This window comes from Gobius niger (genome assembly GCF_951799975.1).
Source record: "Gobius niger genome assembly, chromosome: 23".
NCBI lineage: Eukaryota > Metazoa > Chordata > Actinopteri > Gobiiformes > Gobiidae > Gobius > Gobius niger.
Genome location: NC_136874.1, coordinates 6,426,521 through 6,447,112, shown reverse-complemented (window position 1 = coordinate 6,447,112; position 20,592 = coordinate 6,426,521). Strand labels below are relative to the sequence as shown.

The 20,592-nt window shown below is 42.3% G+C and overlaps 1 protein-coding gene across 1 annotated transcript in view; it reads right to left on the bottom strand.

Annotated features, from left to right (window-relative positions):
- Positions 1 to 20,592, bottom strand: part of zranb3 (zinc finger, RAN-binding domain containing 3) — a 161,146-nt gene that overhangs the window by 64,983 nt on the left and 75,571 nt on the right. The window contains exon 14 of the mRNA XM_079581858.1: positions 5,223 to 5,399. Within this exon, the coding sequence (XP_079437984.1) occupies positions 5,223 to 5,399 (177 nt within the window). The remainder of the gene's footprint in view (positions 1 to 5,222; positions 5,400 to 20,592) is intronic.

Sequence of the window (20,592 nt, the reverse complement as noted above, 5' to 3'; positions counted from 1 at the left end):
TTTTTGGCTAGCGCAACTTATACTCCGGAGCGACTTATATATGTTTTTTTTTCTTCTCATGGTCCGGATAATACTACTACTATAATAATAGTTTTACGGTAGAAAAAATCAAAAGGTTTAGACGGAAAAATTGCCTTTATGACGTTAACGGCTGTAGCGGTTTTCAGGTACAGAGCTCTTCGAAAAGGCGCAAAGCAAGACACCTCCAGATCCGATGTCGTGAAACTGAAATAGATGTATAGATAGATAATAGCAGTTGCCATAGTAACCAAAGGGGGCCCTTGCGGGGCCAAAATGGCGCCCAGCGGTGGCTCTTCGGAGGTGCCATTTGTGATTGCCGGCGAAGCTTTTATCTCCGCGCTCCAGTCGGCTTAAAAAGGGCTGTTTTTAAAAGCGTGTTAACCTTTGATTTTTTTCTTTCTTTCTTTCATTTATTTATTTTTTTGGCAGGTAGAAAGCACAACGGGAGGAGCGGCACCGGTTGGGACTGCACCCGAGAAGGCTGGCAGCTTCCGAGTATCCGCGGGCACTAATAGATGTCAGGGCTTCGGAGAGGGAGAGAGGAGTGGGGGAGAGTTGTTGCACATTGATCTAAAGACGTTAAAAGCTAATAGGGGCCGATAACCTGCCTGTTAAGAGGTCTCAGAGATTTTCCCTTAAAAGTTAAATGGACTTTCAAGGCAGCGGCAGGAATCACCGGGGCGCAGATAAAAGTCAGAAGGATTTTTATCTCGCTTTTGAAGGAGATTGTTTAATTATCTAAAAGCATGTGGTGAAGGCAGGGCTTAACATGTCATTAGAGATCGCAAAGACAAACAAAAGGGGTTTTATGCTTTTCACAGGTATTTGCTACTAATATCAAACACATCATACACTTTAGAAAATATAATACTGAAACAACAATATACAGTTCCTGATTTTCATAGAATTCTAACATAAGCCCCTCCCACCAACTCGCCTCTTGCTCAGCTGTTGGTTTTTTCCCGTCGCAACGAAGGTTTAAGCCACTGGTGAAGATTCAACGATTACTCAAAGATTACTCAAAGATTACTCAAAGATGCGTGAGTTGGTCAAAACGCAGCTCCATGTATGTTTTTGGAGAGAGGACAAGATTGCAACATAGTAATATGCGCTTTAAAGTTGATTTTGCATAATATTTCTTAACCTCTTGTCACTTTTTGTGGCTTTTTCATCACTGTTTAGTCATGTTTTTGTCTCTCTTTTATTGTGTTTTCATCCTTGTTTTTGTCGCTATTCTGATGCTTTTTTTCAAGAAGCTTTTAGATTTGGGTTAAGCCAAGTTGGAGCAAAGTGGAGAAAACATGCTCAGTTCAGGTGGGGATTAGGAGGTTAAATCTCTAATCTATATCATGAAACATTAATGCCTAAAGGGACTATACGGAGTTTAAAAATGTTAAAACTAAGCATTTCCCTCCCCCTACATGTTCCAGCCATGTCCTAATGTGTAGACTGAGCTCAGACCTGTTCACCACAACTGAATAGGTCTGGGCTCACCTGCACCGGGTCGGAGTCACCAATACACACTAATCACAAAGAAGAAGCTAACAGGCTAACAGGCAAAGCTAACTGTGAGCTAGCGCCTCTAAAATCCTGCACTGTCACTCAAAAAGTTGTTGCTTCGGGTCCAAAGTGCCTTAACCCTTTAATGTTACTCCCTACAACCATTTTTTTTAGTTCAGTTACCTGCCTTAAACCAGTCCAAACCTGATCTAAACCAACACAAACCAGTCCAGCCAGACCTGATCTAAACCTGGTCGGAACCAATTCAAACGTCCTCTAAACCAGTAAAAAAAATTGATCTAAACCTGCCAAAACCAGCATAAGCCAGTCCAAGCCTGGTCTCAACCGGTCTAAACCAGGTCTAAACTGGTCCAAAACAAGGTCTAAACTGGTCCAAAACAAGGTCAAAACCAGTCTAAACTGCTCTAAACCGGTCAAAACCAGTCTAAAACGGCTCTAAACTGGTCCAAACCAGTCCAAAACTGCTCTAAACCGGTAAAAACTAGGTCAGAACCGGCCCAAACCCGCTCTAAACCAGCATAAACCAGTCCAAACTATTCCAACCCAAACCTATACTGGTGCTAGCGATAGGCAGAATTAGAAACAACACATGAGTCGATAAAGTTTGCTCTACCAAACGGTTGAGCAAACTATTAAAGGGTTCATATAGAAGCTGCAGTTACGCATAAGACCTGAGGTGGCAGTAGTGAGCATAAAATGACCAACCTGCATCTAGTCTCTTTAAATGTTCCACGGCGGAGGGAGAATGCAATCATTGGGGATTTTCTTCAGGGTTTTAAATCAAAATATGACCATTTCTTTTAAGTTTTAACATTATTGGGTCGGTGGTAGAGCAGGGGGGTTGAATCCCGGCTCCTGCAGGTGCACACTGTCGTTGTGTCCTTGGGCAAGACACTTCACCCGCCTTGCCTCCAGTGTGTGCGTACATTAGTGTATGAATGAGAGAGTGAATGGGTGACTGGGTCCTCACTGTAAAGCACTTTGGGCCTGATAAAGGTAGAAAAGTGCTTTATAAGAGTGTTTTCAAGAAGCAGTCATCTGTCCTGGATTTATCTATAATTAATGAAGTCAAAATCTGCTCTCACCTAAAGCCATAAAACCCGAGCCTAACTCTGACCTTAAATGTGTCTTTTAGGATCTGCAGGAGCAACACCCAGGTCACCGGCTTTTCTTAGACCATGCAAGCCTCGCACTTTACCGGAGCCGCTCATGATATTGCGCGGCGTAATTAGTTCTTTGTAATTAGCCCAATTTATTGCTTTGCGTATCCCTCGGAGACGGGGGTACAGTAACAGAGGTCTTTACTTGCAATATTACGCCGCGCCTAATTGGGAATTTGTTTGGTGGGGGACCGGGGAGTGGACAACGGGAGTAAAGCTTAATGTTTCCGGGATCATTTGGCGAAAGGGAATTCACAGGTTATGAAATTACGAACCTCTACACTTTATTAATGCTTAAATGTTTCACTGCGGAGGGAGAACGCAATCACCGGGGATGTGATTTGCATAAAGATATTTTGAGATTTGGGGAAAGCGGCGTTGAATTATTTGCGACTGAGGTTGCTTGAGGACATGAAGCTGCGAGTGAGTCACGGTGTCAAAGTAATGTTTTGAAAAAGTTAATTTTTATAGTGAACTTAGGAAAATAGGGACGGAAATGAACTGGGTTTTCATCATTCTGTCAACACAAGGTCTACTATACTGCTACTAGATCTACTTTATTACTACTACACATACGCCTACAGTGTCTATGCAGGGAGCCGCCAGAAACATCGAATGCTTATATTTTTAACACCACAAACCAAAAATATGAGCATATAACATTTCTCGACATTCAGTCAGAGGAATGAGTAGGGCTGTCACACATTTTTACTTACTTGCTATGGGATTTCTTACGATCAAGTGTGTTTCAAACAGAGATTAAAGGAACACGTTCTTCCACACTGAGATATGTTCTTACCTGAGCTTAGACGAGTTGATGTGTATCTAATTTTGTGTGACTACAAGGGCTGGCCAAAAAATAAAATCTCGATGTTTTTACTCAGTTTGGACGATTAAAAAGACTCCTGATCTTTCATGTGAGGAAACTGCTCAGAGTCCTGCTCATTAATATTTCATAATGTCGCTACAATTAGGCCCATTAAAGGGACTAAACGGAATTTAATAATGTTAAAATTATGTATTTTCATCCCCCTACATGTTCCAGCCATGTCCTAATGTGTAGAATGAGCTCAAACCTATTCACCACCTCTTAAATCCTGAACTCAAAAAGTTGTTACTTCGGGTCTGAAGTGCCGTCATGCACGAGCTTAATATAGAAGCTGCAGTTACGCATAAGACCTGAGATGGCAGTAGTGAGCATAAAATCACCAACTTGCATGTAGCACCTTGGTTATTTCTGTTTTAGATATTCCTCGTCTGCTCTCAAAAGTGAAACCTCTTAATGGAGGTCATGGCGTTTTCAAGTGTTTTAGTTTTATCGTCTTCATGCCTCTGCTGTGATTGACAACCGTCTCCATGGAGACTCAAGGGAAAGGGGCGGAGTAAAATGGTCGGCTCAGAGCAGAGTGAGAGAAAGGCACAGGAGCAGACCGGAGGAAAGAAAACTCCACCGTCCTCATAAAACACAACACGCGGCCTTTGTGAAGCAGCAGATCGTCAGAAAGTCGCTTTTTCAAATCGTCTGTTTTAAAAGCATGAATTCATTTAATTCCATTTATTGCTCAGCCCTAGTGACTACACTTGGATTGTGTAACTACTCACGTAACTGTATTAAAATCGGGAAAACGTGGAAGAGCTTGGTCGCTTGACCTCATCCCCGTTTGGGTCCATAGGAACATGCTGGGAGAGGCTAAATGCTAACAACATCTTTGGTCTCAGGTAACGATAAACCTCAGTATGGAAAAACGGTGGCCTGTTCCTTTAACTGTCATTTTTAACCTTTAGAGTTAGTTTCTGTGGCATAATAAGGTCTTCAATAATATCTTTTCCTGCCTCAATATATCAAGCTTTAGATTTTGTTATCGTGGCGGGCCTAAATGTTTCTATTCTCAGAAGCAAATTGGACACAACGTGCAACTTTGAATGAGGGGGACATCGCAAACAAAACAAAAAACAATGAGTACTACAGGACTTGGCCTAATAATCTTCGAGTATGCTGCTACACGACTCCTACTATCAACACCAATACTCCCAGGGATGTTCCAAACTGCTCACTTCACACTGACAACCACCATAAAGACTAATTACATGCTTGCAAACAAAAGGCCTTTGAATGGGGACTGTCAACCTGTCAATACTCAATCGTTGACAGTGGAAAAACAAGGCTGAGTCTTTACACATAAAAAATAACCTTGGTACAATCTTTTCCCTTTTGGCTGGGCCTTATATTATAACACATTACAATATATATATAGTTGCAAACATGGCATTCTGTGTGGGCATAAAGTAAGGAGTATGTGAACTATCTTCTTGCCTATTTCAATATCTCCCCTGATCAGAAATAGCCAATAAACTTCCAATAGTAATAAGAATAAAAATACTGCCCGAGCCCCATATGGAATCAGGCGAGCCCCTTATTGGTTTGCAGCGGTGATATTAAACAGCATTATGCGGCAGGTGACAACAGCCACAGCCAATTTCCACATATATGAAGAGCAGGTGACGGCAGGAGGGGATTACCTTGTGTTTGGTCAAGGAGGCGGCCATCTTGTATGTCAGCGAGGCCTTGTTCGTCCTCTCCGGGTGGTCTCGGGTTATTTATAGGAAGCTCCGCCCCCTCGTCGTCGGACCCAGAGAGGGCGATGGATTCCTCTTGGTTCGACGAAGGCTCGGGTTTGGGATGTGGCTCGGGAGCAACTGCAGGAAGAGAAATGAAGAGAAACTAAGAAAACAAAGTGGTTGGGGATGTTGATAAAAATGAAATTCTCAATATTTTTGGGGACTTTCTCGATAATGGTGATGAAGCGGAATGTGCTGCAAACATAACTTAATTTACTGTGATTTGTCACTCAAAATGATATTGTCCTGAACAAACTACAAAAGGGCAGAATAAAACACACACATTAAACCATTTACCCTCCTTTTTGTCTAAATTTTTGTTTCCCCCACAGTTCATAATTTTTTAATATATTTTTTCCAAATTTTTCTTCCTTATTTTGAAAAAATCCCCCAATACTTTCCCCACTTTTTCCTCCATATTTTGCAATTCCTACCCTATTTTTTTTGTCAATTTCCCCCCCATATTTTCACCAGTTTTTCCCAATTTCCACCCATATTTGGCAACTATGTTCCTTTTTTTCCCCTTTTTTCACAATTTACTTTATTTTATTTATTTTTTACAATTTTGTTTCCACTTTTCCCCATTTCTTTTTCCGAATTTCTAAACATTGGGGATAAACTCAATATTGTAAATGTATATCTTCCAAACATCAATTTTGACATTATCTTAAAATATCAATTCATTCTCAATGTTTTGCCAGTTTTTGACAATTTCCTCCCATATTTGGCAACTATTTTCCCATTTCTTTTTCCGAATTTCTTAACATTGGAGATAAACTCAATATTGTACATTTGTATATCTTCCAAAAAGCAATTTTCCAATTCCAGGTCTTAAATGGATTTCAAAAAACAACATTTCAGATCTCATTTTAGGAGTGGTCCATGTCCAAGCCAAAGGAGTAAAATAATTAGTAAAATGAGGTTAGACAGAATTAGTTCCCAACCATTTCCAGATGATAGGAAATAAGACAACAAAAGTCAACACATGACAATACACAAGGCACTGGGACCAGCAATCCCCGACCGGAGACCCACTGCACTCTCCTTTGAGCACTTTTATCCCCCGCGAGGCCGCATCCATCAAGGGAAGTGCGCGACAGTGTGACAGGACGACTGCTGACGGGAAAGTAAAGCGGGATATGGCTCATTAGCGCCGTTATTAGGCCTCGTAAGTCCTCCCTCTGACAACTTTAGAGGCTGCGATTGTGTAGAACGCGTCGGGCAATAAAACAACCCCGCGCGCTGTAAAGATAATGTACACTTTGCCGAAGCAAGAGTATTTAATCTAAGAGGAGCTGGGAGGCGCGGGGAGAGGCGGCCCACGATATGGAGAGAAGCTTAAATACTTCACTAACCACGTCGGCTTCAGCAAAATGGTGGCAGCGATATTGGCATGTGGTTCCTATTCTCATCTAGGGTCAAGCACTTTGAAAGGGGAGAGGGGGTGTGTGTTTATAATGTGATGTGTCGAACTCGTTTGGGTCGTGGGCCGAAATCCAGCCCCCACGGTGGGTCGGGGGGACTGTGGCCTAATTAATAACAGTGGTTTACACTTACTGCACTTCATCAGCCTGTGTCACATGTTTCTAAAAGTGCAACATATTCATTATTCATTCACTCCACACTTGATGGCAGTAAGTTACTATTGTAGCCACAGCTGCCCTGGCGCAGACTGACCATTTACCACATGGCTATAATATGCTGTTCATATCCTGATCTCTTATGTCAGTGCCCCCTGCTGGACACGTGTGGAATTCTTTCGTTTTTATTTTATTTTAGTTGCCCCCTAGTGGCTGAGATGAGCATTCTGGCTATTTCCTTACAGAGACTAGATACAAGTTGGTCATTTTATACTCACTACTGCCACCTAGGATCTTACACGTAACTGCAGTCTCTATATTAAGCTCGTGCATAACGGCAATTCGGACCCGAAGAAGTAACGACTTTTTGAGTGCAGAATTTTAGAGGCAGTTGGGTGAATCCCTATAGTCTCTTTAAAGGAATAGGCCACCGTTTTTACATACTGAGATATGTTCTTACCTTAGCTTTGACGAGTTCTTCAGGACCTGTCTGATCTTCACCCGTGCCTTCAGTCACGTAAACACAGCGCAGACGGCGTTAGCATTTAGCCTCTCCCTCTCTCCTCTATAGCTCCAAAACAGGTCAAGATAGAAGCTACCAAGCTCTTCCACGTTTTCCCTATTTAAATATGGTTACGTGAAGTGTTCCACTACAAAGTATAATTACACAAAATTAAACAATGTAGATTTTCTAAGCGGATAAAAAGGGGAACTATATTGTAAGGCGTAATAATACCAGGAGTAGTTCGAAATCCGTGCAGTAATCTTCACTTTACTGCGCAGTAATCTTCACTTTACTGTGCGGATGCCAAATTACTCCTGGTATTATCACGCTTGGTAACTTCTATCTTGACCTGTTTTGGAGCTATAGTGGAGAGAGGGAGAGGCTAAATGCTAACGCCGTCTGCGCTGTGTTTACGTGACTGAAGGCACGGGTGAAGATCAGACAGGTCCTAAAGAACTCGTAAAAGCTCAGGTAAGAACATATCTCAGTATGTAAAAACGGTGGCCTGTTCCTTTAAGGCGAGACACTGCAGTGCAATATAGAGATATCAATTTGAAACTTTTGCTGAACATTACTGATAGAAATATGAGGAAAACATGTGCTGCCATTTTTCCGTCATTTCATATTGTCATATAAAAATAAGCCATTTTGTACTTTCAATACTTTCACCTGCCGTGTCTCGCCTTAAATAATCATAACTCCGCACAGGAATGGGTTAGAGACTTACTTTTTTCTTTTCGACATACTCAGTAATTTGTGTTCCACATGTCAGGGCCGGATTTGGCCTGCGGGCCGCCAGTTTGACATGTCTGGTCTATATTCTGGCTTTAGATGTGAGTAGCAACGATGGCAGGCTATTTGCTGACATTATGTAACTCGCAGTGTATCCAACCTTATTATCTCAAAGGCTTATTTTCTTGTTATGTAGATTTAGATTTTTGGAGTCGACGTAAATTTAAATAAATCTGCAATTCTTTCGACAATGACATGTTGACCTCTTTATCTGCGACATCTACTATTATCACATTGCGGGTCTAGGAGGCTTTGTAATCTCTGGCATTCCCATTTCCCGCGCTCGCCGGAGAGAGCACACCTGGCAAAGCGCTCTCCCGGCTCCGATCCAACGACGACAGCATCATTATCTCCGGCTCACATTGTTTTGCTAATTGCTTGTCTGCATCGTGTCGCAATCAAATCTAAACAAAATAATTGTCAACCGACGCTGCATCTGCGGCTCGCTCCAGTCGGGTGCACGGGGGAAGATTCACAAGAAAAACTACAAGAGGCATATGGCCTTCCTTCCTGACGCAAATCCAGCTCCGGAAAGGTCCTGCAATGCAATTATTTACGTTACACCATTGCGAGAAACACAATGGTGGAAAAAGTGGCTGACCTTGTAGATTGGATCAGCCCTGATTTGGAGCGCAGGCAATTTGAGCACCAAAAACATCAGTCGGCGAACGGATCTGGACTAAACGCAGAGCAGCAGCAGCTCATGAAGGCGGCAGGTGGAGAATGATCACGATAACAAATTTGAAGTTCGATATATTGAGGCAAGTGAAGTATCGCGATAAACGATATTATTGACTCTAACGATACTGCACACTGTTAAATTAAAGTAAACATTTGTTCTAAAAGTGCATCATCATATCCTAAAACACCACACAAGTTTCAATTAACATGAAATATGATGTAACTTAATTTGCTTTAGTTTGAAATCAACATTTTACAAAGAAAAAATAGGAGGTGAATGCTAATAAATGCACAGAGGATAAATATCGAGCCCAAATATTATTGTTTGTCTGTTATTGAACGATAAGTCGATATAGTAATTATCATGACAGGCCTAAGAATGAATGTGGACGATCATTCACAATTGGATAAAGGAAACAAACTATATAAAGCTGAACGATATTGAAGTAACTCGCGATATGCGATACGGCTGTGCAGTATCGCATTCACAAAATTATTGCGATATTTCCCTGAACCATTTCAACGCGATACGTCCCATTCTAATTAAACACAAATCGTTTTACACAAAATTGTATCAAAAGAAAGACAACATTAGGACCAAAACAAGACTAAAATTTAACTAAGTTAGTGTTTAACCTTTTACGGACTTTAACAGACCCCTCCTGGAACCGCCACCTTAACGTGGTGGAGGGTTTGAGTGCCCGAATGATCCTGGAGCTCTGTTGTCGGGGCTTCGTGCCTCTGGTAGGGTCTCCCATGGCAAACAGGTCCTAAGTGACGGGTCAGACAAAGAGTGGTTCATAAGCCCCTCATGAGAGACCAACAGGCCCGGTCAGAACCATGAGGACGTCCTTCTGTGGACCCACCACCTGCAGGAGGAGCCATAAGGGGCTGGTGGAATGTGACTTACGACCTGGAAATGGAAAAGTGGAAGAAAATGGATGGATGGATGGATGGATGGACTTTAACAGAGTGCATTTTCTCCAGTTCGAACCTGAAAGTTTCCTACAGCCTACAGGCATACAGAGTAATGTCTCATTTGAAAGCGAAACAAAGAAGTTTTTATATTTCAGTAATGTCTGGATAAAAACTAAGTAATAAGTAAATGTGCTAAAACTGAACTTTTACACATTTATAAATTCAATACATTGTTTGTTTTTGGCTGAGTTTGCAAAAAAAGTGTAAATCTCAGGCAGATGAAGACTTTAGTGATGTTGCGATATATTGTGGCTTCTCGCGATACCGATATTGCATCACCTAATATCGCGATACGATGTTTTTTGCGATATATTGTGCACCCTTAAGCCACAATGTGGAACATCCTTGGCTGTAAGTTTTATATGTTGCAACTTCACAAGAACATACTAAACTACTGCAAACACACAAATAAACATACCAACAATACCACACATGCCCCTAATGCTTAGCCAGCAACACAACAAACACACAAACACACAAACGAACAATCTCTGAAACTGCATTTCCAAGCCATTCCTCATTTCCTTCTGTTCAAATGAGCCATGTAACTCTGTAGGTCAGACTGGACTCCGCAAAATGTTAATGCATGCAAGGTTTGTCGTCCGAACTGGTGTCACGTTAAGTGGGATTTTAAAAGCGTGAGAGAAAACAGCGCCCCGAGTGGTTTAGGGCAGTAATAATCAATAACGGTTAATAATTCAATAGGCTATTACCAGTGACATACACAGCGCTATGACTTACAGCAAAGAGCAAAAGTCAAAGGGGTCTAAGGCTGGATGGGGATTAGAGGGAGAGATCGGTGTTAGAGCAGAATGTTATGGAAGTGATAAAAGTATTGCTACTTCAAAATAAAGTTTAGTAGTTGAGGTGCAGCGGGCTGAAATTGAACATATGTCAAATTCTCGTACTAAAACTGATACTGCAAATACTGCTCATCCTCCAAGTCTTTGAGCATTGGGAGGTTAGTGTGACATGGCAAGAAAGTTAAAGATAAATAATCACAGCCTTTTCTACGAGAGCGCTTTTAAGTATACCTTATCTTAAAGGGGGCTTACAGAGAATTAATTGTGGGTTTCCGCAAGGCTCTGTTTTGGGCCCCAAGTTATATTTGTTATTTATAAATTATATTTGCATAGTATCGGATGCAAGTTGGCCATTTCATACTCACTACTGCCACCTCAGGTCAAATGTGTAACTGCACCTTCTATAAGAAATGGTAAATGGTGAATGGTCTCAACTTATATAGCGCTTTTCCACCTACATTAGGCACTCGAAGCGCTTTACAGCAAGGATCCAGTCACCCATTCATACACCAATGTACTCAGACACTGGGGGCAATGTGGGTGAAGTGTCTTGCCCAAGGACACAACGACAGTGTGCACTTTCAGGAGGTGGGATTCGAACCCCCGACCTTCCGATCATGAGACGACCCGCTCTACCATCTGCGCCACTGTCAACAACTTTTTGAGTGACAGTGCAGGATTTTAGAGGCAGTTTTGGTGAACAGGTCTGGGCTCATTCTGGACATGCTGGAACATGTAGGGGGAGGAAAATACATATATAGTCCCGTATAGCCCCTTTAAAGGTGGACTGTGCAACTTTTTATGCGAAAAAAAAAAGTTTATACTCATGCATATTTGACGTTGTAGTGACCCAGTGTCTGTATGAGTGGTCAGCATGACGCCTTTACTTTTGATCACGGTGTTTTCTACAACACTCCAGAATCAAACGTTTTGTAGTTTTCCTGGTGAGAGGTTCCATCAGCAGTGAAAACCTCCCAAACAATTGATCCTGGAGCATCCTCGAGATCACTGTGATGGAAAGTAAAGGCGCCATGCTGACCACTCATACAGACGCTGGGCCCCTACAAGGTCAAACACACACACATATCAGCTTTTTTTCCCACATAAAAAGTTAAGTTAAGTTAAGAAACCTGATATAAAAATCATTTGTTTTACTCTAAAACAAGTGCTTACAGACACAGAACTAGCCCTGACAATTAAAGATAAACACACAAACAGAACAATACAGAGCTACAAAACCAACAAACACGCCCGTCTCCTTTAAGAAAACAGCTTTTCCCTTTCCCGCCTTATTGATATTTCCATGTCTGGGTCACCGCAGGCGTATCCTATTACACACTTCCCAGCGTGTTTACATTAGCGTGTCTCAAACCCGCCGCGTTGACATAATTGCGCCCCTTGTGAGTGTCACGTGAGGTGGCGGGGGGGAAAAAAAGGGCTCCGTAAGGTTTTCTCCGCAGCTAACGTCTTCCTCGGGCCGCGGACATTTCCGACACAAATTGAGCCGTGCGTGTCCCGCCCGACTTGTTAGCGGAATGGGGGGGCAGAGGAGAGTTCACGCGTCCCGAGACTAGCGTGACATTTGCAGGCGGGCGGGCGGGCGGCTGTGGCCTTTTGAAGGAGCCCAGCCACATATATAGAGACATATATATACAGGCAGGGCTGGATCGCTAATTAGCCTAGCGCGTCCCCCCCACGGTCTCGCAACTTCTTTACTTTCCTGTTAGATATCACACCTACGGCTCGGAAAATAATGTGGATTTAAATTTAACTCGGAAGTCGGAGCCGCGACACTTACACGAGGAAAGTGCTAGGCAACAACGCGACGTGAAATAAAGGTTTCATGATGTTCCAGACTTGAAAAGTAATTAGCAACTGGATCCACTGCTCTAATAATACGCTTTGATTTTAATTTGATAATACTGAAAAGAAAAAGTGTCTCGGAGAATAGACCAATTTGAGCTTTTTGGTAAAAGGAGATGGTTTAGTTTTCCTTATTAATTAAGGTGTGTGTGCTCTTCATCCGTGTCGCCTGTCTGTGTTTAATTGCTGCTGTTTATTGAAGACATTGATTGATTGTTTATTGATTGATTTTGGCTCAACATCTGGAGGTGATATTAGCTAATACACGACACTGCAACATAAGGATCGTGATGTCATTATCTCTAAACTTCATGGGATTTGCAGCAGGTTTTTCCCATAATAAACGAATGGAGATTTTACAAGGTAAAATACTGGAGTCATTGTTTACATTAAAGCTGCATTACGCAACTTTTTATGCAAAAAAGAACGTTGATTTCTGTGTGTATTTGACCTTGTAGTGACCCAGTGGCTGTATTGTAGTCAGCACCTTTAATTTCAATCGCGGTGGCCTCGGCATCACTCCAGGATCAAACCTTTTGCAGGTTTTCTGGAGAGACGGTCCGACAACAGTGAAAACCTTCCCAATAATTGATCCTGGGGGTTCCTAGAAACCACTGAGACAGGAAGCAAAGGCGCCATGCTGACCACTCATACAACCGCTGTCACTACAAGGTCAAATACGCACAAATATCACATAAAAAGTTGCATAATGCAGCTTTAAGGCGAGACACTGCAGGTGAATAGGCTTTTTTTTTTTATTCAGAGATATCGATTTGAAACTTTTGCTGTACATTACTGACATGAATATAAGGAAAAAATATATTGCAAGTTTTGGGTCATTTTAAGCACACCAAAATAAAAGCACCATCTTATTCATTAGTTCAACTTTCTTCCTGCCTAACTATTAACAGACAAAAAACTTCAAATGTAAGTATTTAATTATATTCTTGAAATGTTGCTGCTGAACTAATCAATGAGACCGGCTGTGTGCTTTTATTTTGGCGTGCTGGATCGAAACAGGAAGTCACTTCTTGGGCGGCGTTGTTATGATTTGAAGTTATGCACAGAGTCAATTTAAAGATAAAAATACAAGCATTGCTTCAGCCAATCAGCCAAGTCTGAACATATTTAGTCCCACCCCCTTTCTATTCGATATTTGCAATTTCTACAGGTGCACAAGAAGCTGAAACGGTTCTTTTCTTTCAAAACAACAACCTGCACAACTGAGAAACCTGATATTTGCCCAGTAGCTCTGCGAGATATTAATATTTTAAATAACATATACAACTCACAGCCGTATAATATTTTGTTCAAGAATTAAACGTATCAATCAAACAAAATAAGCCCCTTATTCAATCATCCTAATGCAATTCAAGCTCTATACAGTTCAAAGGAAAAGTCTGCAGAAACAAATGTTCATCTATATCACCAAGTCTTAGGCCTGTTATTTCAACGTTTTAAAGCTGTAAACTACATCACCCATGATCCTTTGCAGAAGCCAAAACGATGATCTTCATAGAGAATGAGATTAGGATTTTATGAAAACGATCAAAAGCGCCTGAATTTACGGCACCAAATTCTAAATAAAGGATATTTTGTTTCGAAAAAACAAAACAAAAACATTGCTGTTACGTGAATGACAAAAAGTCCTCAAAATAATGCACATAATTACTCATCTCACCACCACCGAGTTTAGCTGAGAGTGAATGAATAATGTGCTGCATGGTTCAATTTAAAATGCCAATTAATATTATTCACGTTATACTAAAAAACACAAAGTACTTTTATCTGTGTTTCTGTGAATGGGAATTGGCTTAAATAATGGCTGTTTATGCACAAAAGATTTACATGAGTCATTCCCTCATCACTATGCCGCGCACAAAAGCTGAACATTGTCGCCAAACTCTCTGCGAACATCCTTTGTCATAGTGAATAACTGTTGCGTGAATCTTAATATGCGCAGGCCTTGATATTACTGCATCTCATTGGGTGCCATTTAATCAGATTGCGCTCGGATTACTCACCTGTGAAATGCCTTAAGTTGACAGTTTGTTAATATCTACACACAAAACCTTATTAACCGGCGCCACCTCGTTTGACCTCTCGCAACTTCTCTTCCAACCCCCCCCCCCGCCCGCTGCTCGGAGAAAGTGCTCGCCTTAAAAGAAACGCCCACGTCCGCCAACGGTGAGAATCCCGCTTGGTGAGGTTTATTTATTTATTTATTTTTTAATGTGGGGTAAGTCGCCTGAGATGGCACGTCGGAAAAGAGGAAGTAATAACGCGTGACATCTTAATTAAAAAGCAGGTCTCAGCACTGACGGTACGGCGCGGGGCTAATTCGATCTGGGGTAATTAATGTGAGTTGTTGTTGTGTTGACAAAAGGGCCGGTGTTTCGGCGCCAGAGCAACTTTACGCGGGGTTCACGGGTTTGACCTGAAAAGAAGCTCAGTGTGAAGCTCAGCATCTCATTAAAGGGTCAAGTGGATTCAAACTGACTGGGTCTATACATTCCCACAAGTATATGTCAGATTATGCTCCTGGTTTGACGACATTTTTGGATTTCTTTTTCCTTGATGACACGGGCTTAATCCAAGATGGCGGCACGTTGGCGGAGCGGTCACAGTTAGAAGGTCCTGGTTCTTTCTGTGTGGAGTTTGCGTGCTCTCCCCGTGTCTGCGTAGGTTTCCTCCGGGTACTCGGGTTTCTCCAACTACTACTAAAAACATGTACAATAGGCCAGGGTGAATGATGTGTGTGCGGTGGTCAGATGGTGGCGCAGATGTGTGCACTATGTCTGTGAAAGGCGCGATACAAATAAAGTTCTTCTTCTCCTTCTTTTTCTTTTTCTTCTCCTTCTTTTTCTCATTCATTTTCTTCTTCTCCTTTTTCCTCTTCTTCTCCTGCTTCTTTTTCTTCTGCTCCTCCTTTTTTTCTTCTCCTTTTTCCTCTTCTCCTCCTTTTTCTTCTTTTTCTTCTTCTCCTTCTTCTTCTTCTCCTCCTTTTTCTTCTTCTTTTTCTTCTTCTCCTTTTTCTTTTTCTTCTTCTCCTGCTTCTTTTTCTTCTTCTGCTCCTTTTTCTTCTGCTCCTCCTTTTTTTCTTCTTCTCCTTTGTCCTCTTCTTTTTCTTCTTCTAATTTTTCTTCTTCTCCTCCTTTTTCTTCTGCTCCTCCTTTTTTTCTTCTTCTCCTTTGTCCTCTTCTACTCCTTTTTCTTCTTCTTTTTCTTCTTCTCCTTTTTCTTCTTCTCCTTTTTCTTCTCCTCCTCCTCCTTTTTCTTCTCCTTCTCCTTTTTTCTTCTCCTTCTTTCTACTCCTTTTCTTCTTCTTCTCCTCCTTTTTCTTCTTCTTCTTTTTCTTCTCCTTTCTCTTTTTCTCCTCCTTCTCCTTTTTCTTCTTCTTGTTCTTCTCCTCCTCCTCCTTTATCTTCTCCTTCTCCGCCTCCATATTCTCCTCCTCCTCCTTCTCCTCCTCCTCCGTCTTCTTCATGGCAATATCAGGATTCCTCAGGCTCACATTGTGAAAGAGTGGTCCAGGGAGCACAAGACATCATCCTCACACATCACCAGATCTTTACCCCACTGAGAACCTTTGGTATGTTCTGGAGAAGCCTTTGCTTTAGTGGTCACACTCTCCCATCATCAATACAAGCTCTTTGTGATAAATGAATGCAACAACAAAACATTAGACGTTTTCTCTTTTTCTGAGGCGCAACAGGAACGAGGAAGTGCCCGGGAAAGACTCACAGCCAAGCCTTCTATCCCTACTAGTGTTCTGGCTAATGGACGTTCACTGGAGAATAAAACAGATTAACTGCGAAGGTGTTGTGGAGCGGAGGGAGCTGCACAGGAGCTGACCAGTGCAGGACATATTATATTACATAAACAGCTCCTTGTACAAGCCACTGATCAGTAGAAGAAGAAAGAAATACCATAGCATTAGAGTAAACAGTATGCAGTATTCACAGTGAACAATGGTGTCTGGTTTGTTGAATCTCCTGTTATTCTAATATCCACAAATGCCTCCTTCCTCTAAAGCTGCCACACTTCAGCACAAATCAATCGTCAAACGTCTCCTATACGTTTGTGCGATAAACCAAACACATCCCTCACTGTCGAGAACTGCCGCGCTGTACGTCAAAGCCCATTGTTAGCGGCCCGTCTCACGCCGTACTTTACTTTCCTCAGCCCAAAGATTGAAGCGATATCTCTATGAGGCGCGGTTGTTAGGGTTTTTTTTTTTTTACTTCCCTTTTTCGCGGTGGTCGTGTCATTTTCGGATTTAGCAGGTTGTTAAGTTGCGAGCTGACAGCGGCTCGTGTGAAAAGCAGGGAGGAGAGAGGCGGTGACAGAGACGGAGAGTGTGATCGCTGAATAGTTATCGAGCATCTGCTTCAGCCGAGCCTGAAATAGAGGTGGATCCGGTTTGGATGAATGTGATGTTGCTGTTGTAAACATGGCCGCCTGTTTGAACTGCGAGGAGGCTTCCATTGCAATCAAAGGAAGCCTGGGTGAAGGAGGTGTGGTATAATCCAATAACTTTATAGATGATCATAAACCTCTTAACCCACACCTGAATCGAGCACATTTTCTCCAGTTTGGCTTTACCCGAATCTAAAAGCTTCAAATAAGATGACAAAGAATGTGAAATAAGTGCATAAAAAGCAACAAATATGGCAACAAGGAAGAACATCCATTAACATCAGTGTTTCTTGGTCTTAGCTTTCAAATGAGGCGTTACTCTGGTTTATAGGCTGTAAACGTTTAAGATTTGGGTAAAGCAGAAACTGAAGAAAATGCACTTGGTTAAGAAGAAGGAGGAGGAGGGGGAGAAGAAGGAGATGGAGGAGAAAAAGGAGGAGGAGCAGGAGAAGGGGGAGAAGAAGAAGGAGGAGGAGGAGAAGGAGGGGAAAGAGGCGGAGGAGAAGAAGGAGGGGAGGAAGAAGATGGAGGAGAAGGAGGCGGAGGAGAAGAAGAAGGAGGAGGAGAAAAAGGAGTAGAAGGAGGAGAAGGAGGAGGAGGAGAAAAAGAAGGAGGAGGAAGAGAAGGAGGAGAAGGAGGCGGAGGAGAAGAAGAAGGAGGAGAAGGAGGAAGAGAAGGAGGAGGAGAAGGAGGCGGAGGAGAAGGAGAAGAAGGAGGAGAGGAAGAAGATGGAGAAGAAGAAGAAGAAGAAGGAGAAAAAGAAAAAGAAAAAGAAGAAGAAGAAGAAGAAGAAGAAGAAGAAGAAGAAGAAGAAGAAGAAGAAGAAGAAGAAGAAGAAGAAGAAGAAGAAGAAGAAGAAGAAGAAGAAGAAGAAGAAGAAGAAGAAGAAGAAGAAGAAGAAGAAGAAGAAGAAGAAGAAGAAGAAGAAGAAGAAGAAGAAGAAGAAGAAGAACCTTTGATTGGGATAATGATAACTTTTTAGGGAATAAAATGAGTGTAGAAAGTGCACACTCTGTGAAAGAAGTTGTAAAAGAGGCCCCAATAAATGTTAATACAAAATATCCATGTTATAAAAGAAATAAGAAATAAACACTAAAATAAACACGGTTTGAAATGTTAATTTAAAAAAAAAAAAAAAAAAAGCTTTATGAAACTAAAGTAGTAGAGGGAAAGTTTTGTGACAGCGCCTACACCAGGAAATACAAAAATATTCCAAAATCTTCACCAAAACTGCTGAAAAATCCATGTGCACAATTTGGCCCACTTTCCTGACATTCCCCCCCCGAACTTCCCCTATTAGACATTTTGATGCGCCTGATTTTTTTTGGCCATAACAGCGACTCCCCCCCCCCCCCCCCCCCCCGATATCCCAAACACACGCCTCCCGATGGCCAGGTACAATCATGGGCTGTCAGGTACATCAGCTCCAGTCGGCCCAACTTTTCCGCCAACTTTTGTGCCAGACGTCGTGTGCCTCAACTGCAGGCGCCTTCGCTTCTCCCCCCCCACCACCCCCCCGTCCCCCTTCCCCACTCCCTTCCTCCCCCCAACCTCCTCGCTGCCTGACAGGTGCGAATTATACCGTGCCCTTGTCATCTGCAGCACGAGAGAGAGAGAGAGAGAGAGAATATTCAGTACATTTGTAGACTGTGGAAAGCTCTCCTCCATCTTTCCCCATCAGCCGACTCCATCTGGTCCGATCTGAAACGCTGCTCAGAAGTATTATGTCAACAGACGCCCGAGATTGATATTGACAGGCAGCAAAATAAAGCGACGGATGGGTGTGGGACTCGGGATGCTCATTTATAACAAGAAAGGACTGGATAAACCTTTTTTATGTTGGTTTGTAGAGAGATTTCCATTGTATATGAGGAAGTAGCCAAAGCGGTGCCCAATATTATATTCAAATAGGGGATTAATATGGAAGCCAAGATGTTTCGCTGTTTGTTGGCCACTGTCCATTACTCCAACATTTGGACAATCTTTGGAAATGGAAGATTCTAGCTTGTTTTTGTCATTATTTATTCAAGCTTGTGATGTGAATATTTATAGATTTTCACAGTGGCTTGTTTAAAGCAGAACTACGTAACTTTTTTACCTTAATAAATCCTTTCCGTAGGCCCTTTGGGGGAATACAAGTGTTAATGTGATGATTGGGGGGTCTTTCATCTCCCCCCCCCCGTGTCTCTGGCCAGAAAACCACAATTGCAACTTTCCCTGCTCCGACACGGAGGCTTAATACACACCAATGGAATCACGAAGAAGAAGCTAACAGGCTAACGGGCAAAGCTAGCTGTGGGCAGGCACCACTTAAACAGTATTTACAGAAAAGTTTGAGTGAAAACATCATCTCCATTGTGTATTTGGATGTACAATATCCCTCTGTACCTTTGTCTTTTCTGTCAGCGTAGTATTTTACTGACCTCAGGGGCGTGAGTTACTCAGTTCTGCTTTATTTATGAAAGACCGCAAGTCTCTGTCAACATCTGCTCCAATGTTATGTGCGAAAGTCGCTGATGTTGTAGATGGCAGATTCATGGACCTCATAGGGCAGGGGTAAAAGGGTAAATGGTAAATGGTCTCAATTCACATAGCACTTTTCCACCTACATTAGGCACTCAAAGCGCTTTACAGCAAGGATCCAGTCACCCATTCATACTCTCATTCATACACCAGTGTACGCAAACACTGGGGGCAATGTGGGTGAAGTGTCTTGCCCAAGGACACAACGACAGTGTGCACTTTCAGTACGTGGGATTCAAACCCCCGACCTTACGATCACGAGACGACCCGCTCTACCATCTGCGCCACTCGGTAGACAATAGAAGGCCCTCAAGATGATTTTGAGGAATATTATGACACAAATCAGATCACATGCCTGTTGAAGTGCTCTAGCCTTTAAAATATCTTAAAAGACCACTCATTTAGGCCATATATGACATACAACACTGGCATTTGTAGAAAGTGATGTTTCACTTTGGCCACAATTGGAGAGTCTGGCCCTTGGTTTTTTAATGATGAAGAAAATCGTCCCTCCACTGAGCAGACTCATAGGGCAGGGGCGGGGCAGGCAAGTTCGCTTGGTTTTCGTCATTGTAAAAAGACCAAGGTCCAGACCTGCCAATTGTAGCTCAGAGTAAAACATCCTTTTTCTACAAATGCCAGCGTTGTATGTACATGATCAGGGCGAGGGACCATTAAACGGTACTACTGGGATCTACAGCCAGGTCCAGGGAAAGCATTACAGGAACTGACTTGGTTGCTTCAGCTCACCTCTTTAATTTTTTTTTCAGTTTATTGAATGTCTTACCCAATATTTGCTTTACTAATATTTTTCCCCCAATATATTTCCCATTTATTCCCTATTTTTTCCCGCATAATATTTTAACCCAACTTTTCCTTATATTTAGCCCATGTTTTCCAAAATGATTCCCCATTTTTCACACAATTCTTGACATTGAAGATGAAGCTGATATTGTAAATGTGCAGCTCTTGTAAACATTGACGCCTATATGGCACCCCCTCCAGCAGATGGAGCCCTAGACGGCCCCCCGGTTCGCTTATGCCCACGTCCAGCCCAGCGTGCATTACTCTCACTATGCCATGGTTTTATCTTGAAACTCAGTAGCTCAGTAGAACGTGGTGTTTTC